Source organism: Mandrillus leucophaeus, unplaced genomic scaffold (genome assembly GCF_000951045.1).
Source record: "Mandrillus leucophaeus isolate KB7577 unplaced genomic scaffold, Mleu.le_1.0 Scaffold30, whole genome shotgun sequence".
In the NCBI taxonomy this organism is placed as follows: Eukaryota; Metazoa; Chordata; class Mammalia; order Primates; family Cercopithecidae; genus Mandrillus; species Mandrillus leucophaeus.
In genome coordinates, this window is record NW_012103143.1 from 500,580 (window position 1) to 519,537 (window position 18,958).

At 51.4% G+C, this 18,958-nt stretch overlaps 2 protein-coding genes across 2 annotated transcripts in view; one reads left to right on the forward strand and one right to left on the reverse strand.

Annotated features, from left to right (window-relative positions):
• BBS1 (Bardet-Biedl syndrome 1) overlaps nucleotides 1-11,363 on the forward strand; it is a 25,952-nt gene extending 14,589 nt beyond the window's left edge. The window contains exons 10-17 of the mRNA XM_011986933.1: nucleotides 1,380-1,500; nucleotides 1,648-1,806; nucleotides 3,771-3,840; nucleotides 4,303-4,461; nucleotides 7,497-7,630; nucleotides 8,560-8,694; nucleotides 9,399-9,485; nucleotides 9,698-11,363. Of these exons, the coding sequence (XP_011842323.1) occupies nucleotides 1,380-1,500; nucleotides 1,648-1,806; nucleotides 3,771-3,840; nucleotides 4,303-4,461; nucleotides 7,497-7,630; nucleotides 8,560-8,694; nucleotides 9,399-9,485; nucleotides 9,698-9,784 (952 nt within the window). The 3' untranslated portion in view covers nucleotides 9,785-11,363. The remainder of the gene's footprint in view (nucleotides 1-1,379; nucleotides 1,501-1,647; nucleotides 1,807-3,770; nucleotides 3,841-4,302; nucleotides 4,462-7,496; nucleotides 7,631-8,559; nucleotides 8,695-9,398; nucleotides 9,486-9,697) is intronic.
• A 5,868-nt stretch (nucleotides 11,364-17,231) lies between these two features.
• The window catches only part of ZDHHC24 (zinc finger, DHHC-type containing 24), an 8,010-nt gene continuing 6,283 nt past the window's right edge, over nucleotides 17,232-18,958 (reverse strand). The window contains exon 3 of the mRNA XM_011986932.1: nucleotides 17,232-18,374. Within this exon, the coding sequence (XP_011842322.1) occupies nucleotides 18,079-18,374 (296 nt within the window). The 3' untranslated portion in view covers nucleotides 17,232-18,078. The remainder of the gene's footprint in view (nucleotides 18,375-18,958) is intronic.

The following is an 18,958-nucleotide window of genomic DNA, read 5'->3' on the forward strand; positions in this document are numbered from 1 at the left end:
CCTGTCTCTACTAAAAATACAAAAAATTAGCCAGGCGTGGTGGCGGGCGCCTGTAGTCCCAGCTACTCAGGAGGCTGAGTCAGGAGAATGGCATGAACCTGGGAGGTGGAGCTTGCAGTGAGCTGAGATCACACCACTGCACTCCAGCCTGGGTGACAAAGCGAGACTCCATGTCAAAAAAAAAAGAAAAGAAAACAGATGGGAAGAAATAAAAAAAGAATTTCCCATATTTGTTACTTTCCAGGGTACATGACATGACACTTGTTTATGCATTAGTTTAATATTCCATATAACATGCTTTTTTTTTTTTTCTTTTTTTGGAGACAGAGTCTCACTTTGTCACCGAGGCTGGAGTGCAGTGGCACGATCTTGGCTCACTGCAACCTCCACCTCCCGGGTTCAAGTGATTCTCCTGTCTCAGCCTCCTGAGTAGCTGGGACTACAGGTGTGCACCACCACACCTGGCTAATTTTTGAATTTTTAGTAGGGATGGGGTTTCACCACATTGGCCAGGCTGGTCTTGAATGCCTGACCTCGTGATCCACCCGCCTTGGCCTCCCAAAGTGCCGGGATTACAGGCATAAGCCACCACGCCCAGTCCAAAATGCATTTTTTAAATTCAATAAATATTTATTGAGCACCTACTATGCATTATGCAGTGTGTGGTATTAGGGATATATTGATGAACAAGAAAAATATGGTCCCTGTCCTTGTGGGGAAGACAGATATATTCAAGTGAAGAAACCAAGATATTCCTACAAATTGGATGAGTGCTATGGAGAAAAAATACAAGCTCAGTGGGGAAAAATACTGGATAAGGGTGATCGGGAACACCTCTCTGTGGAGGTGGCTTGAAGGTTAAGATGGAACCAGTTGTTGAGAAATTTGGGAAGAGTGTTGTAGGCCAACTCAAAGCGGGAAAGACATTGGCGGGTGCTTCTCGAATAGGGAGGAACTAACTGTACTTTCTGGAAAGGGAAACTACAATTGAGAGGCCAGTAAACTAAAAACTACATTGACACAGGGCAAAGCTCTTCATCCTTTTCTCATAATAAAGTGCCTAAGTCCACTTGTCCTGGCTAGTCCAGCCAAAGGTAAACTCACTGAAAACTCTGTTAAATGCCAGATGATCATACAAGCCACTATAGTGAAGGTGGGAGAAGATAAGCCACCATAGTGAAGGTGGGAGGAAGACACACTTGAGCTTTTCCAAGGCCACACATTTACTAAGGTGGCAGAGGTAGAAATAATCCCAGGGTCATATGCTTTGGGGCCAGTGTTCCTCCCAGGTGAGTCCGTGGGGTTTAGAGAGAGGAGGGTCAGCCATGGAAGTGCAGACGATTTCTCTGGGGCCGGACAGTGTGTCGTTTATTCCACAGAGACTCCAAGCACCCCAAGTACTGCATCGAGCTGAGCGCCCAGCCTGTGGGACTTATCCGGGTACACAAGGTCCTAGTGGTGGGCAGTACCCAAGACAGCCTGCACGGCTTCACCCACAAGGTGCGGCCCCCAGCAAACAGCAGCCCCTCCACGCCTATGTCCCCAATGCCCCCTTGGCAAGGAAGCCCTCTGGCTTCCCCACCCCAGAAACTCTTCTTTCCACTGTAAGCCCTGAGCCCTCCACAGACACTGGCTGTTCCCTGCCAGGGGAAGAAGCTGTGGACAGTGCAGATGCCTGCAGCCATCCTGACCATGAACCTCCTGGAGCAGCATTCCCGGGGCCTGCAGGCCGTCATGGCTGGGCTGGCCAACGGAGAGGTCCGCATTTATCGCGACAAGGCCCTTCTCAACGTCATCCACACGCCGGTGAGCCCCATCTGTGGCATCTGCCACTCACTCCTCCTTGCCCTGGTCTCACCTCCGGGGCTTCTTAGCTGCCTCTCCCGACCACACATTGATGCATTTTAAAAACATTTGTTGAGGCCAGGCGCAGTGGCTCACACCTGTAATCCCAGCACTTTGGGAGGCCAAGGTGGGCAGATCACCTAGGTCAGGAGTTCAAAACCAGCCTGGCCAACATGGCATAACCCCCTTGCTACTGAAAATACAAAAATTAGCTGGGCATGGTGGCACGTACCTGTAATCCCAGCTACTCAGGAGGCTGAGGCAGGAGAATCGCTTGAACCTGGGAGGCAGAGGTTGCAGTGAGCCGAGATCACATCATGGCACTCCAGCCTGGACAACAGAGCGAGACTCCATCTTAAAAAAAAAAAAAAAAAAATGTTGAGCACCTCATATATACAAGTCACCATATTGGTAGGCGTGGGAGGGTGTAAAATGATGACTAAGTCCTTGTTTTCAGAAGGCTTACAGTCTAAGGTAACAGCCAGCCAGAGACACAGCAAATTTAAAAGCAGGGCCAACTGAAGCAGAGCAAAGTGCTAAAAAGCGCAGAGGGGGCTGAGTGACAAGGGTGGTGGGGTGAGATAAATGGGAATGGACTCCATGGGACACTTCACAGAACAAGTGACAGTTCAGCTGGGCCTCAAAACAGTTTGTCAGGTAGACAAATGGAGGAAGAACATTCTGCACAGAGAATAGCATGAATAAAGCCTGAGAAGTATGAAGGCTCTTGATTAAGGAATCCAGGTCATTTGATGAGTTTGGACCAGAGGTTTTCAGACTCTAAGTTGTGAATCATTAAATCAGTTTAGTGGATCACAACCAGCAACATTTTAAAAAATAGAATAGTAAATTCAAAGTATGTCACAAGTGAGGGTCGGGCACACTATCCCACGCCTGTAATCCCAGCACTTTGGAAGGCCGAGGCAGGTGATCACAGTTCTAGAACAGCCTGGCCAACATGGTGAAACCCCATCTCTACTAAAAATAAACAAATTAGCCAGGTGTGATGGCACACACCTGTAATCCCAGCTACTTGGGAGGCTGAGGCAGGAGAATTACTTGAACAATGGAAGGCGAAGGTTGGAGTGAACTGAGATCGCACCACTGCACTCCAGCCTGGGCCACAGAGCAAGACTCTATCTCAAAACAAAAAAACAAAACAACAAAAATAAATAAATAATTACAAATGCAAATACAAAAATTAGCCAAGCATGGCAGTGCACGCCTATAATCACAGCTACTGGGAAGGCTGAGGCAGAATCACTTGAACCCAGGAGGCGGAGGTTGCAGTGAGCTGGAGATCGTGCCACTGCACTCCAGCCTGGGCGATGAAGTGAGACTCTGTCTCAAAAAAAAAAAGTATGTCACAAGTGAAACTGTGTGTGTGCATGTGTGCACCTGTGTGTGTAAATTGTCCCATGTCACAATATAAAAGTTGCAAACAACTGGCTTGGGCCATCGGTGCTGGGAGGGCTGGTGGTATGCTGGTTGAAAGAAGGGTAAAGAAGAGAGAACTGACAGAAAAGGCGGGTTGGAGTCAAATGTTGAAGGCCTTCAGTGTCCTAACAAAGAGGACAAAAGCCATTGGAGGTTTTCTAGCAGAGACCAGACATATTTGTGTTTTTGAAAGGTAGCAAAGGCAGCATTGTGAAGGACAGACTGGGGAGAAAGACCCGAAAGACGAGTCTGGGAGACCTATTTGGAGGTTGACCACAAAAGTGAGGGCCGGTGATATGTGGTCTAGAACTGAGGTAGTGAGATTGGAGTGGAGATGAGAAATATAGGAACTATTTCAGAGGCAGTGATGCCCCAGGCCTATCTCTATCACTTCTCACCTATTACATCTGGGGCCTCCCCTACCCATCCCCTGTCTTGCTTGCCTCTCCAAGATATTTCCCCAGCTAAACTCTGACGTCTCCACATAGGATGCAGTGACCAGTCTTTGCTTTGGCCGCTACGGGCGGGAGGACAACACCCTCATCATGACCACTCGAGGTGAGTGGAGTCAGACCTGGCAAGGGCCCTGGAGTCGGGAGTGAAGGGACAGGGCTGCTTCTGGGGAAAGAGGAGAAGGTGTGTATGAAGCATGGGTGGACCTGGGTGTGGAAAGCAAGGCCTACAGATGTGTCCTTCTGGAGCTAGGCCTCCACTGGGACAGCCTAGGGGCCGGGTCCTGGGCTGGATTCAATCTCTCTAGTTCACCCAGCATGCCCAGGCATTGTGCCTGCCACAATGCCAGGAACATCACAGTACTCCACAAATAACTGCTAAATGGATTAATGAATTAATGATGGGAGACTATTAAGATGCAGTTCATTACTTCCAGAAATAGTCTCATCTGGAAGACAGATGTGTACGGAAGCAACTCTATAGGAGGCAGATTGTTTGGGGAAGAAAGAATGGGAATGTGGGTAGAAGTAGGGAGGACAAATCCATTTCCACTGTCCACTTCCCTAGGTGGTGGCCTGATCATCAAGATCCTGAAGCGTACAGCAGTGTTTGTAGAGGGAGGAAGTGAGGTGGGTCCCCCGCCAGCCCAGGCCATGAAACTCAACGTGCCCCGAAAGACCCGGCTTTACGTGGATCAGACACTGCGAGAGCGGGAGGCTGGCACTGGTGAGACTCAGACTGGGTCCTTTCCCTTCTTCTTCCTCCATTACTCCTACACAGCAAAGCTGGGGGAGTGCTGCCTAGCCACCCTGTGTAGTGGGAGGAGATCTCAGCCAACTAGGCAGGTCACTCGCCTCTGGAAATCCAGGGACAGCCTAGGAGGTACATCTTGCCTGCAAATCACTGTTCCTCAGGCCGGAAGGTGCTGTAGGTGACAGCAAGAACGCTTAGAATTCAGGGAAGGGAACAGTCACTTCCAAATGCAGGAATTCTCATGAGGAAAGTAGAATTTTGGCTGGGTATGGTGGCTCATGCCTGTAATCCCAGCACTTACAGAGAGTCAGAGGTGGGGGGACAGCATGAGTCCAGGAGTTCAAGACCTACTTGGGTAACATAATGATACTTCTTTCCCCCGCCAAAAAAAAAAAGAGAGAGAGAGAAAAGTAGAATTTGACCAGTGTCTTCTTGTCCAGTTTTTCCTGCCCACTTGTTTATTTGTTCATTCATTCATCGTTCGTTCATTCATTCACTCATTTAGTACCTATGATTATGTCAGGCCTTGTGCCAGATGCCTTGAATTAGAATAGTCCCCACCTTGGGCCGGGTGTGGTGGCTCACGCCTATAATCCCACCACTTTGGGAGGCCGAGATGGGCAGATCATGAGGTCAGGAGTTCAAGACCAGCCTGGCCAATATGGTGAAACCCCATCTCTACTAAAAATACAAAAATTAGCCAGGCGTGTTGGTGTGCACCTATAGTCCCAGCTACTTGGGAGGCTGAGGCAGAAGAATCGCTTGAACCCAGGGGGTGGAGGTTGCAGTGAGCCAAGATCGTGCCACTGCACTCCAGCCTAGGCAACAGAGCGAGACTCTGTCTCAAAAAAAAAAAAACAAAAGAACAAGAATAGTCCCTACTTTAGGAACTCATGAAGGGGCCAACTTCGTGATCAGGTGTAGAAGGGGTTTCTGCAAAGAGCTTTTGGAGCACACAGAGGGAGTAAGGACTTCTGCCTGGGAAGCTTGGGAAAGGCTTCAGAGCGAGGTGACTTTGGGCTTCACCCTAAAAGATGATTGCCAGACCCCCAGACAGGGCAGAGCAAGGTAATGTAGGCAGAGGCACAGGGCGTTGACCTGGATTTAAGAAAGCAGGTTCAGTTCAGTAGCTCACGCCTGTAATCCCAGCTGTTTGGGAGGCCGAGGCAGGCGGATCACCTGAGGTCAAGAGTTCGTGACCAGCGTGGCCAACATGGTGAAACCCCCTTGCTACTAAAAATACAAAATTAGCTGGGCATGGTGGCATGCGCCTGTAATGTCCTGAGGCAGGAGAATCACTTGAACCCAGGAGGCAAAGGTTGCAGTAAACCAAGATCACACCACTGCACTCCAGCCTGGGCGACAAGAGCGAGACTCCATCTCAAAGAAAAAGAAAATGTACAAAGTCTAATAAAATTGTAAAACTATCTTCAAGAACAGAAAAGACCGCCTTCAAGAATGCTTAAGTGGAGAGATTTACCAAGTTGCAGGATGGGAAGACCTAATGCTGTAAAGCTTTAAGTTGCAGTTAAAATCCCAGTGGGGTTTGTTTTAAGAACCTGGCCAGTTGATTCAAAGAGTAAACCTAAGAAGATCGGGGAAAACAAGAATGAGGGGACTTACCCTATCAGGTAGCAAAATGAACTCAAGCTGTGGGAATCAGAAGCTGTGGTGTGGATGTAGAAATAGAATGGAGATCGGGGCAGGATTAGGAAGTCCAGAAACTGACCCTGAACATGTGGAAAGTCAGAGTGTGTGAAAGGTGTCATTTTGAATTGGCAGGGAAATGTGAGACTGTCCAAAAACACACAATCAGGACGATTTGCTTCTAGAAAAGAAAATTAGACCTTTTCAGCCAGGCACAGTGGCTCATGCCTGTAATCCCAGCACTTTGGGAGGCCAAGGTGGGCGGATCACCAGAGGTCAGGAGTTCGAGACCAGCTGACCAACGTGGTGAAACCCCATCTCTACTAAATACAAAAAATTAGCCAGGCTTGGTGGCGCATGCTTGTAATTCCAGCTACTTGGGACGCTGAGGCAGGAGAATTGCTTGAACCCGGGAGGCAGAGGTTGCAGTGAGCTGAGATCGTGTCATTGCACTCCTGCCTGAGCAACAAGAGTGAAACTCCATCTCAAAAAAAAAAGCAAGAAAATCAGACCTTTTCTTCATATCGGCCACAAAAATTAGTTCTGGATAGATTAAAAATAAATTGTAAAAGTACTGGAGAAAAAGGGCATAAAATGTGAAACTTGGAATGGCAGAAGCCACCTCACACCCACGGAAGAGCGAGGCCAGCCTGGGGGACCGGGGTGCCCAGTCTGGAAGAGGAGGGACAGTGGGGTGGGTGCGGGGTGGGCCCTGGAGGCAGCTTAGGGAAGAGTCATGTGATCCTGCAAACGGTGAGATGTGAGGGGTGGACCTAGGTGACTTGACGGACAGGGAGGCAGTGACGGAGGCAGGACCACGAGGCTGGTTTCCACAGCATTGGGCCTGAGGTGTTGATGGGACTTCCCCGTGGAGATGAGCAGGAGGCAGGCGCGGGTGCTCACTAAGCTGCTGGAGACACATGCACAATATCGAGCGTGGACACTGAGGACTCAGGAGGAATGTGGGGCCTGCCCTCAGGAGCTCGTGGCTGTTCCTCTTTGTGGTGGTCAGAGCTGTGGCAGGACACGGATTGTCTGGGGGAAGAAGATGGAGGATGAGAAGAGGACCATGGACCAGACTCAGAACAACAGCCTCTAGGGCCAGACAGAGGAGCCAGCGAAGGAGCTAGACGGTGCGGGCAGAGAGGTGGTAAGAGAGTGAGAAGAGGCAGGGCAAGGCCACAGCATCCAGTTTTGCCAGAAGGCTGGGCTCTTTCCCACCTCCCCAGCTCCTGCAGACCCCTCCCACAGCACCCTCTTTTTGCACCCTCCCCACACCAGCCTGAGCAGGAGTGCCCTGTTGCTGCCTCCTCCCTGCCACCCCTGCATCCACTGTTAGCCTCTGGGACCCTTCTCCACAGCCATGCACCGGGCCTTCCAGACAGACCTATACCTGCTGCGCCTGCGGGCTGCCCGTGCCTACCTGCAGGCCCTCGAGTCCAGCCTGAGCCCCGTGTCCGCGACAGCCCGAGAGCCACTCAAGCTGCACGCCGTGGTGAGCATCTGGGTGAGGACAGAGTCAGGGCCAGAGGGGCAGAGGCCAGGGTGCGCAGGAACCCCTCTGCCACACAGCTAAGCCCCAGAGCCAATTCCAAGCCAACTCAGCCCGTGCTCCCCATCACCTTCCCGCAGACCTGGGGACGAGTCTCGTGTCCTCCTTGGTGAGAGCAGCCTCACCTTCCCACCCTCCTGTGCCACCTCTCTCCTCGGCTGGTCATGCCGAGGGTCCAGCTCAGGCCCCCAGAGTAGTCACACTGGGATATTTCTTCCCAAGAACCTGATGGGATCCTTACACCTATGGTACAGGGAAGAAGGCTGTCACTTTGGTAACTGTGGGCAGCCCAACGTGTTAGGACTGCTGGGTACAGGGAAGGGGCCATCCCGGCCTCAACCACAAGCACCGAGACCAGCACGGGCACAATGAGGAGCCCGCAAGGCTCAAACGCAAATGAGCTTAGGGTCAGCAGGGCTCTGACCAGCTCTAAATGTGTCCCTGAGGTGTGGCATCTGACCCAACCAGGTTCTGAGTTCTCTTTTCCTAAAGAGCGGATAGATGCAAAGGAGGAAGAGGCTACAAGGCAACTCCGGGGAAGCGGGAGAAAAATGAACTGATCAAGGCTACCCTAGGATGAAAGTGGGAGGTGGAACAGGCAGGGGGTGGGGTGAGGGGCTCAGGGTGAGAGTCGAGGCCTACAGTCCCAGGCCAGCTCTGCCTCTGACTTGCTGCCTGGCCTCCCTCAGGCTCTCACCCTCTCTGGCCTCTTCTGATCCCTCTGCCCCTTCTGGTCTTCTGTGTCTGCTGGGAGGCAGATTGAGTAGGAGGAGGGGACATGAGGGCATTGGTGGAAGGAAGGCAGAGCACACTGTACTCCGTGCCCAAGGCTGCCAGGTCCTAAGGGCTTTCTCCACCCACCCCCTCTATAGGTTCAGGGCCTTGGCCCCACCTTTAAGCTCACACTTCACCTGCAGAACACCTCGACAGCCCGTCCTGTCCTGGGGCTGCTGGTCTGCTGCTTGTACAACGAGGCGCTCTATTCCCTGCCTCGGGCCTTCTTCAAGGTACTGGATGCTCCTCACTTAGATATGGAGTGGAAAAGGCCAGGGCAGGGGCCTGATGAGATGCCCACAGAGCCCCACCAGGTCAGGGTCAGAGCATGTGGGTGGCTGCCAGCTGGCCAGCAAACCTATTCTCCCACCACAGACCAGGCCAAGACCCCAGCAGGGGCCTCTGGAGGGAGCCCCAAGCTCTACCTCTGCTGCTTTTCTTGCAGCCTGTGAGGGGTCTCCAGAAGCCATACCAAAGGTGCTGGGAAAACTGCCAGAGCCTGAGCCCCACCTACACCTCCCAGAAGCCTTTTGGGGGCTGGGGGACCCCAGAGCCCACCCTGCTGCCCAGCTACTCCTGCAACAGGAAGAGGAGACCCTGTGCCTCAAAGAGCATCGCCCGCAGAGTGAAGGGCCTGGTTTTCCCCTAGGGCCCAGGTCTGACCCCAAGTTGGCAGGACCAGACTGCAAAAGACTGGAATATGCAGTAAACAGCCCCAGACTGGGCGGGAGTCCAGAGGTCTAGGTTTCATCACTCACCATGTGGCCCTGGGGCATTCACTTCCTCACCACGCCTGCATCCTCCTCCACCCAGCAGTTGTCTTGCCCACCCTGCAGGGGTGCTGAGGCTTAGCAGAGACTGGGCCTGAATGCACTTGGGAATGTGCCAAACACTGTCACGAGGGCTGGTTTCCTTACTTCTTTGTCCCCAAACTTAGGTACCCTTGCTGGTGCCCGGGCTCAACTACCCCCTGGAGACCTTTGTGGAGAGTCTCAGTAACAAGGGCATCTCAGACATCATCAAGGTAGGCGCCACACTTGTACCATGTGGAAGGTGAGTGGGACCCTGGGGAGGACAGTCAGGGTGAGTGCCAACAAAGCCCTTGGGGGGCTACCGGGTGGGGGTGGGGGTATCTGCACAGTGGAGCCCTATGGCCTGTTATTAGGGCCAGCGCAGACCCTAATGGCAAGGGGTCAGGGGTGCATGCCCCCTGCTGCCATGGCCACTCCTCCATAGGTGCTGGTGCTTCGAGAAGGCCAAAGTGCACCCTTGCTGAGCGCCCATGTCAACATGCCCGGGAGCGAGGGGTTGGCGGCCGCCTGAGCCCTCGGCTGCTGTGAAAGCCCCTGTACAATCAGCCAGGGAGAACTGGGCAGGTTCAATGGCCCCAGGCCCACTCCTCACACAGCAGTGTGCTGGGGTGATACCTCGTTTCCCCTCTCCTAAGCACCCCCTTCCTCACCACCCCGACTGCTGGGCCTATAGTAGCAGGTTAGTGAGTACCCAGGAAGGCTCAACTCCTCCTCCTCCGAGCAACCAGGCATGGTCCCGCTGAGGTCCTGCTACACCATCCCCTCCCCAGCCTTTTCCAGAAACCATACCAGGCTCGGAACAGAGCTCCAAAGCGGTCAAACTGAGCTGAGCAGGACAGGCCCAGCCTTTCTCCACTGCCACATCCCTCATGCACATCACTCATCTCCCGCTGCAGGCCAAGGCCAAAATTGGGCTAGTCCTGGCCAGGGAGATCAGAAGCGCTTCTGGGGTGAGACTGAGCCTTCTGTTGCTCCCTGGAGTTCCAGAGGCTGGGCTGCAGCCCACTCAGCTTGCGGGCAAAACATGTGCTCTCCTCTCTGCTTGTCAGCTGAGCAAGCCCAGGGAATAGCCCTCATCTCCCCAAGAAACTTCTCTGAAATCTTAGACTTAGCCAGTCTCAGGCCTACAATGCCACAAAAAGGTTGTTCAGGGAGAAGGGGGTGCAGGAGGGCAGAGGGTGCCCCGCAGGGAGCTGGTAGCTCCAGCCTCACTAGAGCCCCTAAAGATCACACAGCAGCTGCTCCTGACAGGGATGCTCATGCCCAGAAAGAAACCCCAGGAGAGGAAGGCAGAGCGAGACAGAGCAGAGCCAGGGCCAGGAGCACCAGGAGAGGTGTTTCTGGGGCTCCGGGGAGGTGCCACAGGAGGCAGAAGTCCAGAACTGCCCATATAGATGCCCTTCTATGTCCTGGGGCCCAAATCAGTCCTGGGTGGGAAGTTCCCAGGGCAGTGGCCACATCATGAGAATTAGCAGGAAAGGCGGGGCCTTTCTCATCATAGCTGTTTCTGAGGATGAAATGGGAGACATATGCCCAGCACCTGATGTAAATTTATGTCATGTAATACTATGTACCTACCACTAAGAAATACATGAGCCGCGCCATGTGGACAGTAAGTGTTCATAAAGCAACGTGAAGCAAGAAACAGTGCAGGGTGCCCAGTGCACACACTAGAGAGAAATTGTGGACATTAAGCACAAGCAGAATTGGTGTTTTTCTAAAACATACGTATTTAAAAACATGTGTCCACTTACTAATGTGGAATTACACAGTTTGTAACAAGAAAACAGTCTCCCCATTCTCTAGTACAGCTCCCCTACCCAGCAGTCACTTCTAGTTCGTTCAGCTATTTTTAAAATGTGCTTATGTGACTCTTGCTTGATAGATCAATCTTAGGCATTACCTGTTGACTCCCTGTTGTCATACATGAGGCTTTAGCTCTCTTTTGTCAGCACCCCTCCCCCATCCCTAGTTATTAGGTTAAAAAATACTCAGATTACTATTTCTATTACTATGTGAAAGTTATTAACTGCGGAGCCAAGAGTTGGACTATAATTAAATTACCTTCCTTGTACTGTTTTTTAAATGGAGTTAATGAGTTGCCCTGAGTTTCTCATTTACTTTGTTTTCTGATGGGCCAATTGCTAATTCTTCCCCTACCGTCTGACAGCTCCTCTTTTTTCTAGACACTTCCCTTCATCCCCTGCTTCACTGAGGACTGTTTGTTCTCCAGGTAGATTCCCTTTGCCTTTCTCCTGGGCTAGATCCTGATTCCTGGGCCCAGTGGCTTCCTATTTCTCAGTTCACCCTCATTTGGTGAAACATATCCTCAAATATCTTCTTTTAAAAGTTGTGGCCAGAAGGCCGGGCGCCGTGGCTCACACCTATAATCCCAGCACTTTGGGAGGCTGAGGTGGGCAGATCACAAGGCCAGGAGTTTGAGACCAGCCTGGGCAACATGGTGAAACCCCATCTCTACTAAAAATACAAAAACTAGCTGGGCATGGTGGCAGGTGCCTGTAATCCCAGCTACTTGGGAGGCTGAGGCAGGAGAATTGCTTGAAACAGGAAGGCAGAGGTTGCAGTGAACCAAGATTGCGCCACTGCACCACTCTAGCCTGGGCAAGAGCAAAACTCTGTCTCAAAAAAAAAAAAAAAAGCAAAACTCTGTCTCAAAAGAAAAGAAAAAAAAAAGTCATTAGAGGCCAGGTATAGTGGTTAACACTTGTAATCCCAGCCCTTTGAGAGGCCAAGGCAGGAGGATCACTTGAACCCATAAGCTGGAGACCAGCCTGTGCAACATGGTGAGACCCTGTCCCTATCAAAAAAAAAAGTCGTTAAGAGTTTTTAAAGATTTTTTTATTTATTCATTTTATTTATTTTTATTTATGTATTGAGACGGAGTCTCGCTGTCGCCCGGGCTGGAGTGCAGTAGCGCCATCTCAGCTCACTGCAAGCTCTGCCTCCCAGGTTCACGCCATTCTCCTGCCTCAGCCTCCCAGTAGCTGGGATTACAGGCACCCGCCACCACGCCTGGTTAATTTTTTGTATTTTTAGTAGAGACAGGGTTTCACTGTGTTAGCCAGGATGGTCTTGATCTCCTCACCTTGTGATCCGCCTGCCTCGGCCTCCCAAAGTGCTGGGATCACAGGCATGAGCCACCGCGCCCGGCCACCATGTGTTCCTATCATTTGCTGTGCTGTGGGTGGAGATGTGCATCCTTCAGCTCCAGGAAACTATACTGCTGTTGTTTTGTGGGTGATTCCCACCCCCCTGCCTTTGTTTTTTCTATTCTCTCTAGAACTCCAGTTAAGCCCCAAAATTATAAAATTACAAAAATTAACTGGACATGGTGGCATGCACCTGTGATCCCAGCTACTTGGGAAGCTGAGGTAGGAGAATCACTTGAACCTGGGAGGCGGAGGTTGCACTGAGCTGAGATCACGCCACTGCACTCCAGCCTGGGCAACAAGAGTGAAACTCCATCTCAAAAAATAATAATAATAAAAATATTTGACATGAGGGCTGCCCAGTAATTTAAAAAAAAAACTATAACAAACATTTAATGGTGAAATATTGAACTTATTACCTCTAAGGTGAGAAACAAGGGTGTCTGCTACCTGCACTCCACATTATATAGTAGTCTCACCCATACAGATGGGCAAGAAAATTAATAGGTATAAAAATTAAAAAGGGCTGGGCATGGTGGCTCACGCCTATAATCCCAGCACTTTGGGAGGCCTAGGCAAGAGGGTCAGTTGAGCCCAGGAGTTCAAGATCAGCCTGGGCAACATGGTGAAACTGTCTCTACAAAAAATACAAAAATTAGCCAGGCGTGGTGGTGCATGCCTCTAGTCCCAGCTACTCGGGAGGCTGAGGTAGAAGGATTGATTGAGCTCAGGAGGTGGAGGCTGCAGAGAGCCATGATCGCGCCACTGCACTTCAGCCTGGGTAACAGAGACCCCATCTCAATAAAAAAGTTTTAGGTTTATGGCACACAAGTGTTTTTTGGGGGATGTTTGTTTGTTTTTGAGACAGAGTCTCCCTCTCTCGCCCAGGCTGGAGTGTGCTGGCGCGATCTCGGCTCACTGCAACCTCTGCCTCCCAGGCTCAGGCGATTATCCTGCATCAGCCTCCCGAGTAGCTGGGATTACAGGCATGCACCACTGCACCTAGCTAATTTTTGTATTTTTAGTAGAGATGGGGTTTCGCCATGTTGGTCAAGCTGGCCTTGAACTCCTGACCTTGGGTGGTCTGCCTGCCTTAGCCTCCCAAAGCGCTGGGATTACAGGCGTGAGCCACCACGCCTGGCCTGGACAGAAATTTTGTTTTGGTTTTGGTTTTTTTTGAGACAGAGTCTAGCTCTTGTCACCCAGACTGGAGTGCAGTAGCACAATCACAGCTCACTGCAGCCTCGACCTGCTGAGCTCAAGCCATCCTCTCACCTCAGCCCACCCCATGCCCCACACTATAGACGCACCACCACACAAGGCTTTTTTTTTTTTTTAAGACACAGGGTCTCGCTTTGTTGTCCAGGCTTATCTCAAACTCCGGGCCTCAAGTGATCCTCCTGCCTCAGCCTCCCAAAGTATGGGATTACAGGCATGAGCCACAGTGCCCAGCCTCCACTAATTTTGTATTTTGTAGAGACAGGGTCTCACTATGTTGCCCTGGCTCACAGTCTATTTTGATAGTGCATGTATAATAGCATAAAATATCAGATACTTAAGAATTAATACAATTTAAAAAGGCATGATCTTTATGGGAAAAGGTATACAACTTTATTGAAAACATGGAGTGGAAAAATAAACCCTGCTCATGAATGGGAAAATTCAATTTTACGTAGATGCTGATTTTATCCAGACTGATCTATAGATTCAACTGGATTCCATTCTCCATCTCAAGGGGTTTTTTGGGGGAATTTGACAAGCTGATTCTCAAGGTTACATAGAAGAGCAAGGGCCAAGACTAGAGCTTAGGAGATGACTCCCAAAGGGCACAGGGACAGAAAAAATGACCAGTGGAACCAAAAAGAAAAATTAATTGTGGTATTTCAGTGGATCACTATGCAGCAGGGAAAAGGAATGCCATACAGCTACACACAGTAATCCGGATACATCTCAGCAACATAATCAAGTGAAAAGGCAAACTGTAAAAGAATAAACTCAGCATGATTTCATTCATACATTTGAAAACATGCAAAGCCAACACAAACACATTAATAAAACTATAAAGCAAAGCAATGGAATGACTGAAACAGGACCGTGTCTCCCCCACCAGGGAGGGGCAACAGCAGGAACTTCGAAGGAAATGGTAACCTTCTCAAATGCAGTGGGGGCTGTTGTTTCCTCTGAATTTTATAAATGTGTTCTAGTAGCTACTCACTAATTAAAACAACAAACAAACAAACATGAGTCCAGGCACAGTGGCTCACGCCTGTGATTCCAGCACTTTGGGAGGCCAAGGTGGGCAGATCACCTGAGGTCAGGAGTACAAGACCAACCTGACCAATATGGTGAAACCCCATCTCTACAAAAATACAAAAATTAGCAGGGCGTGATGGTGGCTGCCTGCAATCCCAGCTACTCGGAAGGCTAGGGCAGGAGAATCACTTGAACCCAGGAGGCAGAGGTTGCAGTGAGCCAAGATCACGCCACTGCACTCCAGCTTGGGCAACAGAGCGAGGCTCCATCTTGAAAAACAAAACAAAACAAAACAAAAAACATGAAAATAAGATATTGTGGGCCGGGCATGGTGGCTTACACCTGTAATCCTAACACTTTGGGAGGCCGAGGCAGGTGGATCACCTGAGGTCAGGAGTTCCAGACCAGCCTGACCAACATGGAGAAACCCCGTCTCTACTAAAAATACAAAAAAATTAGCCGGGCATGGCGACACATGCCTATAATCCCAGCTACCGGGAGGCTGTGGCAGGAGAATCGCTTGTTCTGGGAGGCGGAGGTTTCGGTGAGCCGAGATCGCACCATTGCACTCCAGCCTGGGTAACAAGAGTGAAACTCCGTCTCAAAAAAAAAAGAGGAAGAAAATAAGAAATTGTGGAGGGCAAGGGATGAAACGGGACAAGGTGAGTCTGCTAATGCATCTGTTCAGCCAAAGTGCCAGGCACACCAAGTTCCTACTGTCACTAAAAAATAGCAACAGAGGCCGGGCGCGGTGGCTCAAGCCTGTAATCCCAGCACTTTGGGAGGCCGAGACGGGCGGATCACGAGGTCAGGAGATCGAGACCATCCTGGCTAACACGGTGAAACCCTGTCTCTATTAAGAAATACAAAAAACTAGCCGGGCGAGGTGGTGGGCGCCTGTAGTCCCAGCTACTCGGGAGGCTGAGGCCGGAGAATGGCGTGAACCCGGGAGGCGGAGCTTGCAGTGAGCTGAGATCCGGCCACTGCACTCCAGCCTGGGCGACAGAGCGAGACTCCGTCTCAAAAAAAAAAAAAAAAAAAAAAAATAGCAACAGAGCATGCCTTTTAGAAAAACAACCAGCCCAAGCAGCTCACATCTTTGTGGGCATGGGCAAAGCCTGTCAGACGGTGGGTTTCTCTGAAGGTTCTTGGGGGTCAAGCATGTTCCTTCATGGGAGGACCGTCCCAGCAGTATCTATGAACTTTCACTTAACCCCATTTATTGGTTCAGCCCCTCACCCACCCCTCCCCAGTACCCCTAAGACCCGAAGCTTCTCTGGTTCCATTTATCCTTCAAATAATCCTCACGTCACCCCACTCCACCCCACCCAGAGGGGTAGCTGCTGGCTGCATGGCGTGGGTGGGACGCTGGGGAGCAGCACCCTGCTGATCCTTACGTAGACTTCCCACCAGTCCCCATTGTTGGCTGAAACCTCACCTCACCCTCCATGGTCCTGGTGGAGTTCCTGAGCCTCTCCAAGGCTCTGACAGGTAATTCCACTTGCCTCTTGGCCCCACCTTTTGGGAACACATAATTTCAGCTCTTAATTCTCCATCCACTTTCCATCTTTGAAAATGTCAGCCAGGCGGCCAGGCGCGGTGGCTCACACCTGTAATCCCGGCGCTTTGGGAGGCCAAGACGGGTGGATCACAAGGTCAGGAGATAAGACCATCCTGGCTAACACGGTGAAACCCCATCTCTACTAAAAATACAAAAAATTAGCTGGGCGTGGTGAACCCGGAAGGCGGAGCTTGCAGTGAGCTGAGATCATGCCACTGCACTCCACCCTGGCGACAAAGCAAGACTCTGTCTCAAAAAAAAAAAAAAAAGTCAGCCAGGCATGGTAGCTCACACCTGTAATCCTAGCACTTTGGGGGATGGAGGTAGAGGCGGGTGCCAGGAATTCAAGTTCATCCTGACCAACATGGTGAAACCCTGTCTACACTAAAAATACAAAAAAATCAGCTGGGCATGTCCAGGTGCAGTGGCACACACCTGTAATTCCAGCACTTTGGGAGGCCAAGGCAGGTGGATCACAAGGTCAGGAGTTTGAGACCAGCCTGGCCAACATGGTGAAACCCCGTCTCTGCTAAAAATACAAAAATTAGCCAGGCATGGTGGCGGGCACCTGTAATCCCAGTTACTCGAGAGGCTGAGGCAGGAGAATCGCTTGAACCCAGGAGGCAGAAGTTGCAGTGAGCTGAGATCGTGTCATCGCACTCCTGCCTAAGCAACAAGAGCAAAACTCTGTCTCAAAAAACAAAAAAAATTAGCCAGGTCTGGTGGCAGGTGCTTGTAATCCCAGCAACTCGGGAGGCTGAATCTCTTGAACCCAGGAGGCGGAGGTTGCAGTGAGCCGAGATCGCGCCACTGAACTCCAGCCCTGGCGACAGAGTGAGAAAAAAGAAAATGTGGTCAGGCTCTTTGTTCTACTGTGTTCCCTCCTGTTTTCTTTTCGTTTGTATATATTTTGGGTTTCTTTACTATCATCTTAGAGAGATCCTAAGAGAAAACAGACGAACTCATGTGTTTAAGCCTGCCATGTGGAAATGGCGATCTCTGTTGACTCTATTTACACAGAAACGTTTAACAAGCAGCTCTTGAAGAGTCCAGAGAGGTACAGGCCTAGCCCTCTCAGCACCACCCTCCACAGATGCCCAAACAGCCCCAGCGCATTTCTTTACCTTGATTTCTTTCCTACTCATTTCCTCCAGCTGTGCAAGGGTAAAGGCAAAAACACAAAGACCTGGGTTCGAATCCTGCCTCCATTTGCCGCACCATGATCTTACCACATGGATTCTCAGAGCGTAACTGCTGCCCCATGGGCCAGGTTAGCTAAGAGAGGTTCCATGAAACTGCTGTTGCAGAAATGTTTTAACTATAAAATGCCAAACCTGGGAAAGAACATTTGGATTCTCATAGCCTGGATCAGTAGAATACTGCCTTGTCCTGCTGGTACCCCACCCCCAACTCACCCAGGCTGGGGGACGTAGAGCCCCAGTCCCTGAGAGCCTCAGGCATTCTGCGGTTTCCAGGCCCTACAGAGGGACCCAGAAACAGCCCCAGCAACAAAGTGAGGGGCCAGAAACTGTGCAAAGATGGGAGGGAGGCTGAGAAGCAAGTCAGTGCTTTATTAACCTGGCAAAGGGGCAGCTACGCAGCCTGAGCAGCCCCCTGCCAGACCCTCCTCTGCACTCCTCTGCCTAAGTCATGGTCCAAGCCCTAGACACGTAGGTGTGTAGGCGGGCGGGTGCAAGGCCAAGGAAGGGGTGGAGTTGTCCAATGCAGATGTTAAGGTCCAACCCGACTTCCTTCCTGAGTCTAGGGGTGGGGTCCCCCTCTCACCCCTTCCTCCCTGTACAGTTCTGGCTCTTCCTGGAGTCAGGAGGCTGTGTGTCCCACATCTGCTGTGGTCTGGAAGGTGATCCCATCCCCAGGCAATGGGGAAGCCAGGAAGGGCCAGAGCCAGACAAGGGCCCAGCGGGGCCCCAGGGCTGCCTGCAGGTTGTGGCAGGGACCCAGGTCATAGGAGTGCTGGCCCCGAGCCCACTCCCATGTGGTCTGGCCCCGCAGCAGCAGCATCCCATGGAAGAGCAGCCCAGCCCCACACAGCAGCGCACCCGCCACGCACGTGTCCGTCACGAAGGCCAAGGCGAACTGTGCCAGAGACACTCTGCCTGCAATAAAAGAGCAGAGAGGATCAGGGAGTGCCAGTGGGGCCCAGCTCTCCTTCCACCCGTGCCCCTCCACCACAAAGCAGGGCTCATTCCTCCACTCATCAAACCCTGTGTCGATACTCGCTGGCCAGCCTGTGCTGGGTGACAAGGACACACTGGTAAACTGGGCAGACACAGCCCCCTGCTTGGGATACGGCTTCATTCGTGCATCACAGACTCGTGAGCACCTCCTCAGCCCTGGAGGCGATGCCAGGCACTAGAGGGTGTCTCTGCCCTTGGGGAGCTCATAGACATTAAAGAGGCCATTCCTGGCTAGATGCGGCGTCTCACGCCTGTAATCCCAGCACTTTGGGAGGCCAAAGCAGGTAGATCACCTGAGGTCAGGAATTCGAGACCAGCCTGGACAACATGGTGAAACCCCGTCTCTACTAAAAAATACAAAAATTAGCCAGACATGGTGGCAGGCGCCTGTAAACCTGGCTACTTGGGAAGCTGAGGGGCTCAGGCAGGAGAATTGCTTGAACCCGGGAGGCGGAGGTTGCAGTGAGCTGAGATCGCACCACTGCACTCCAGCCTGGGCAACA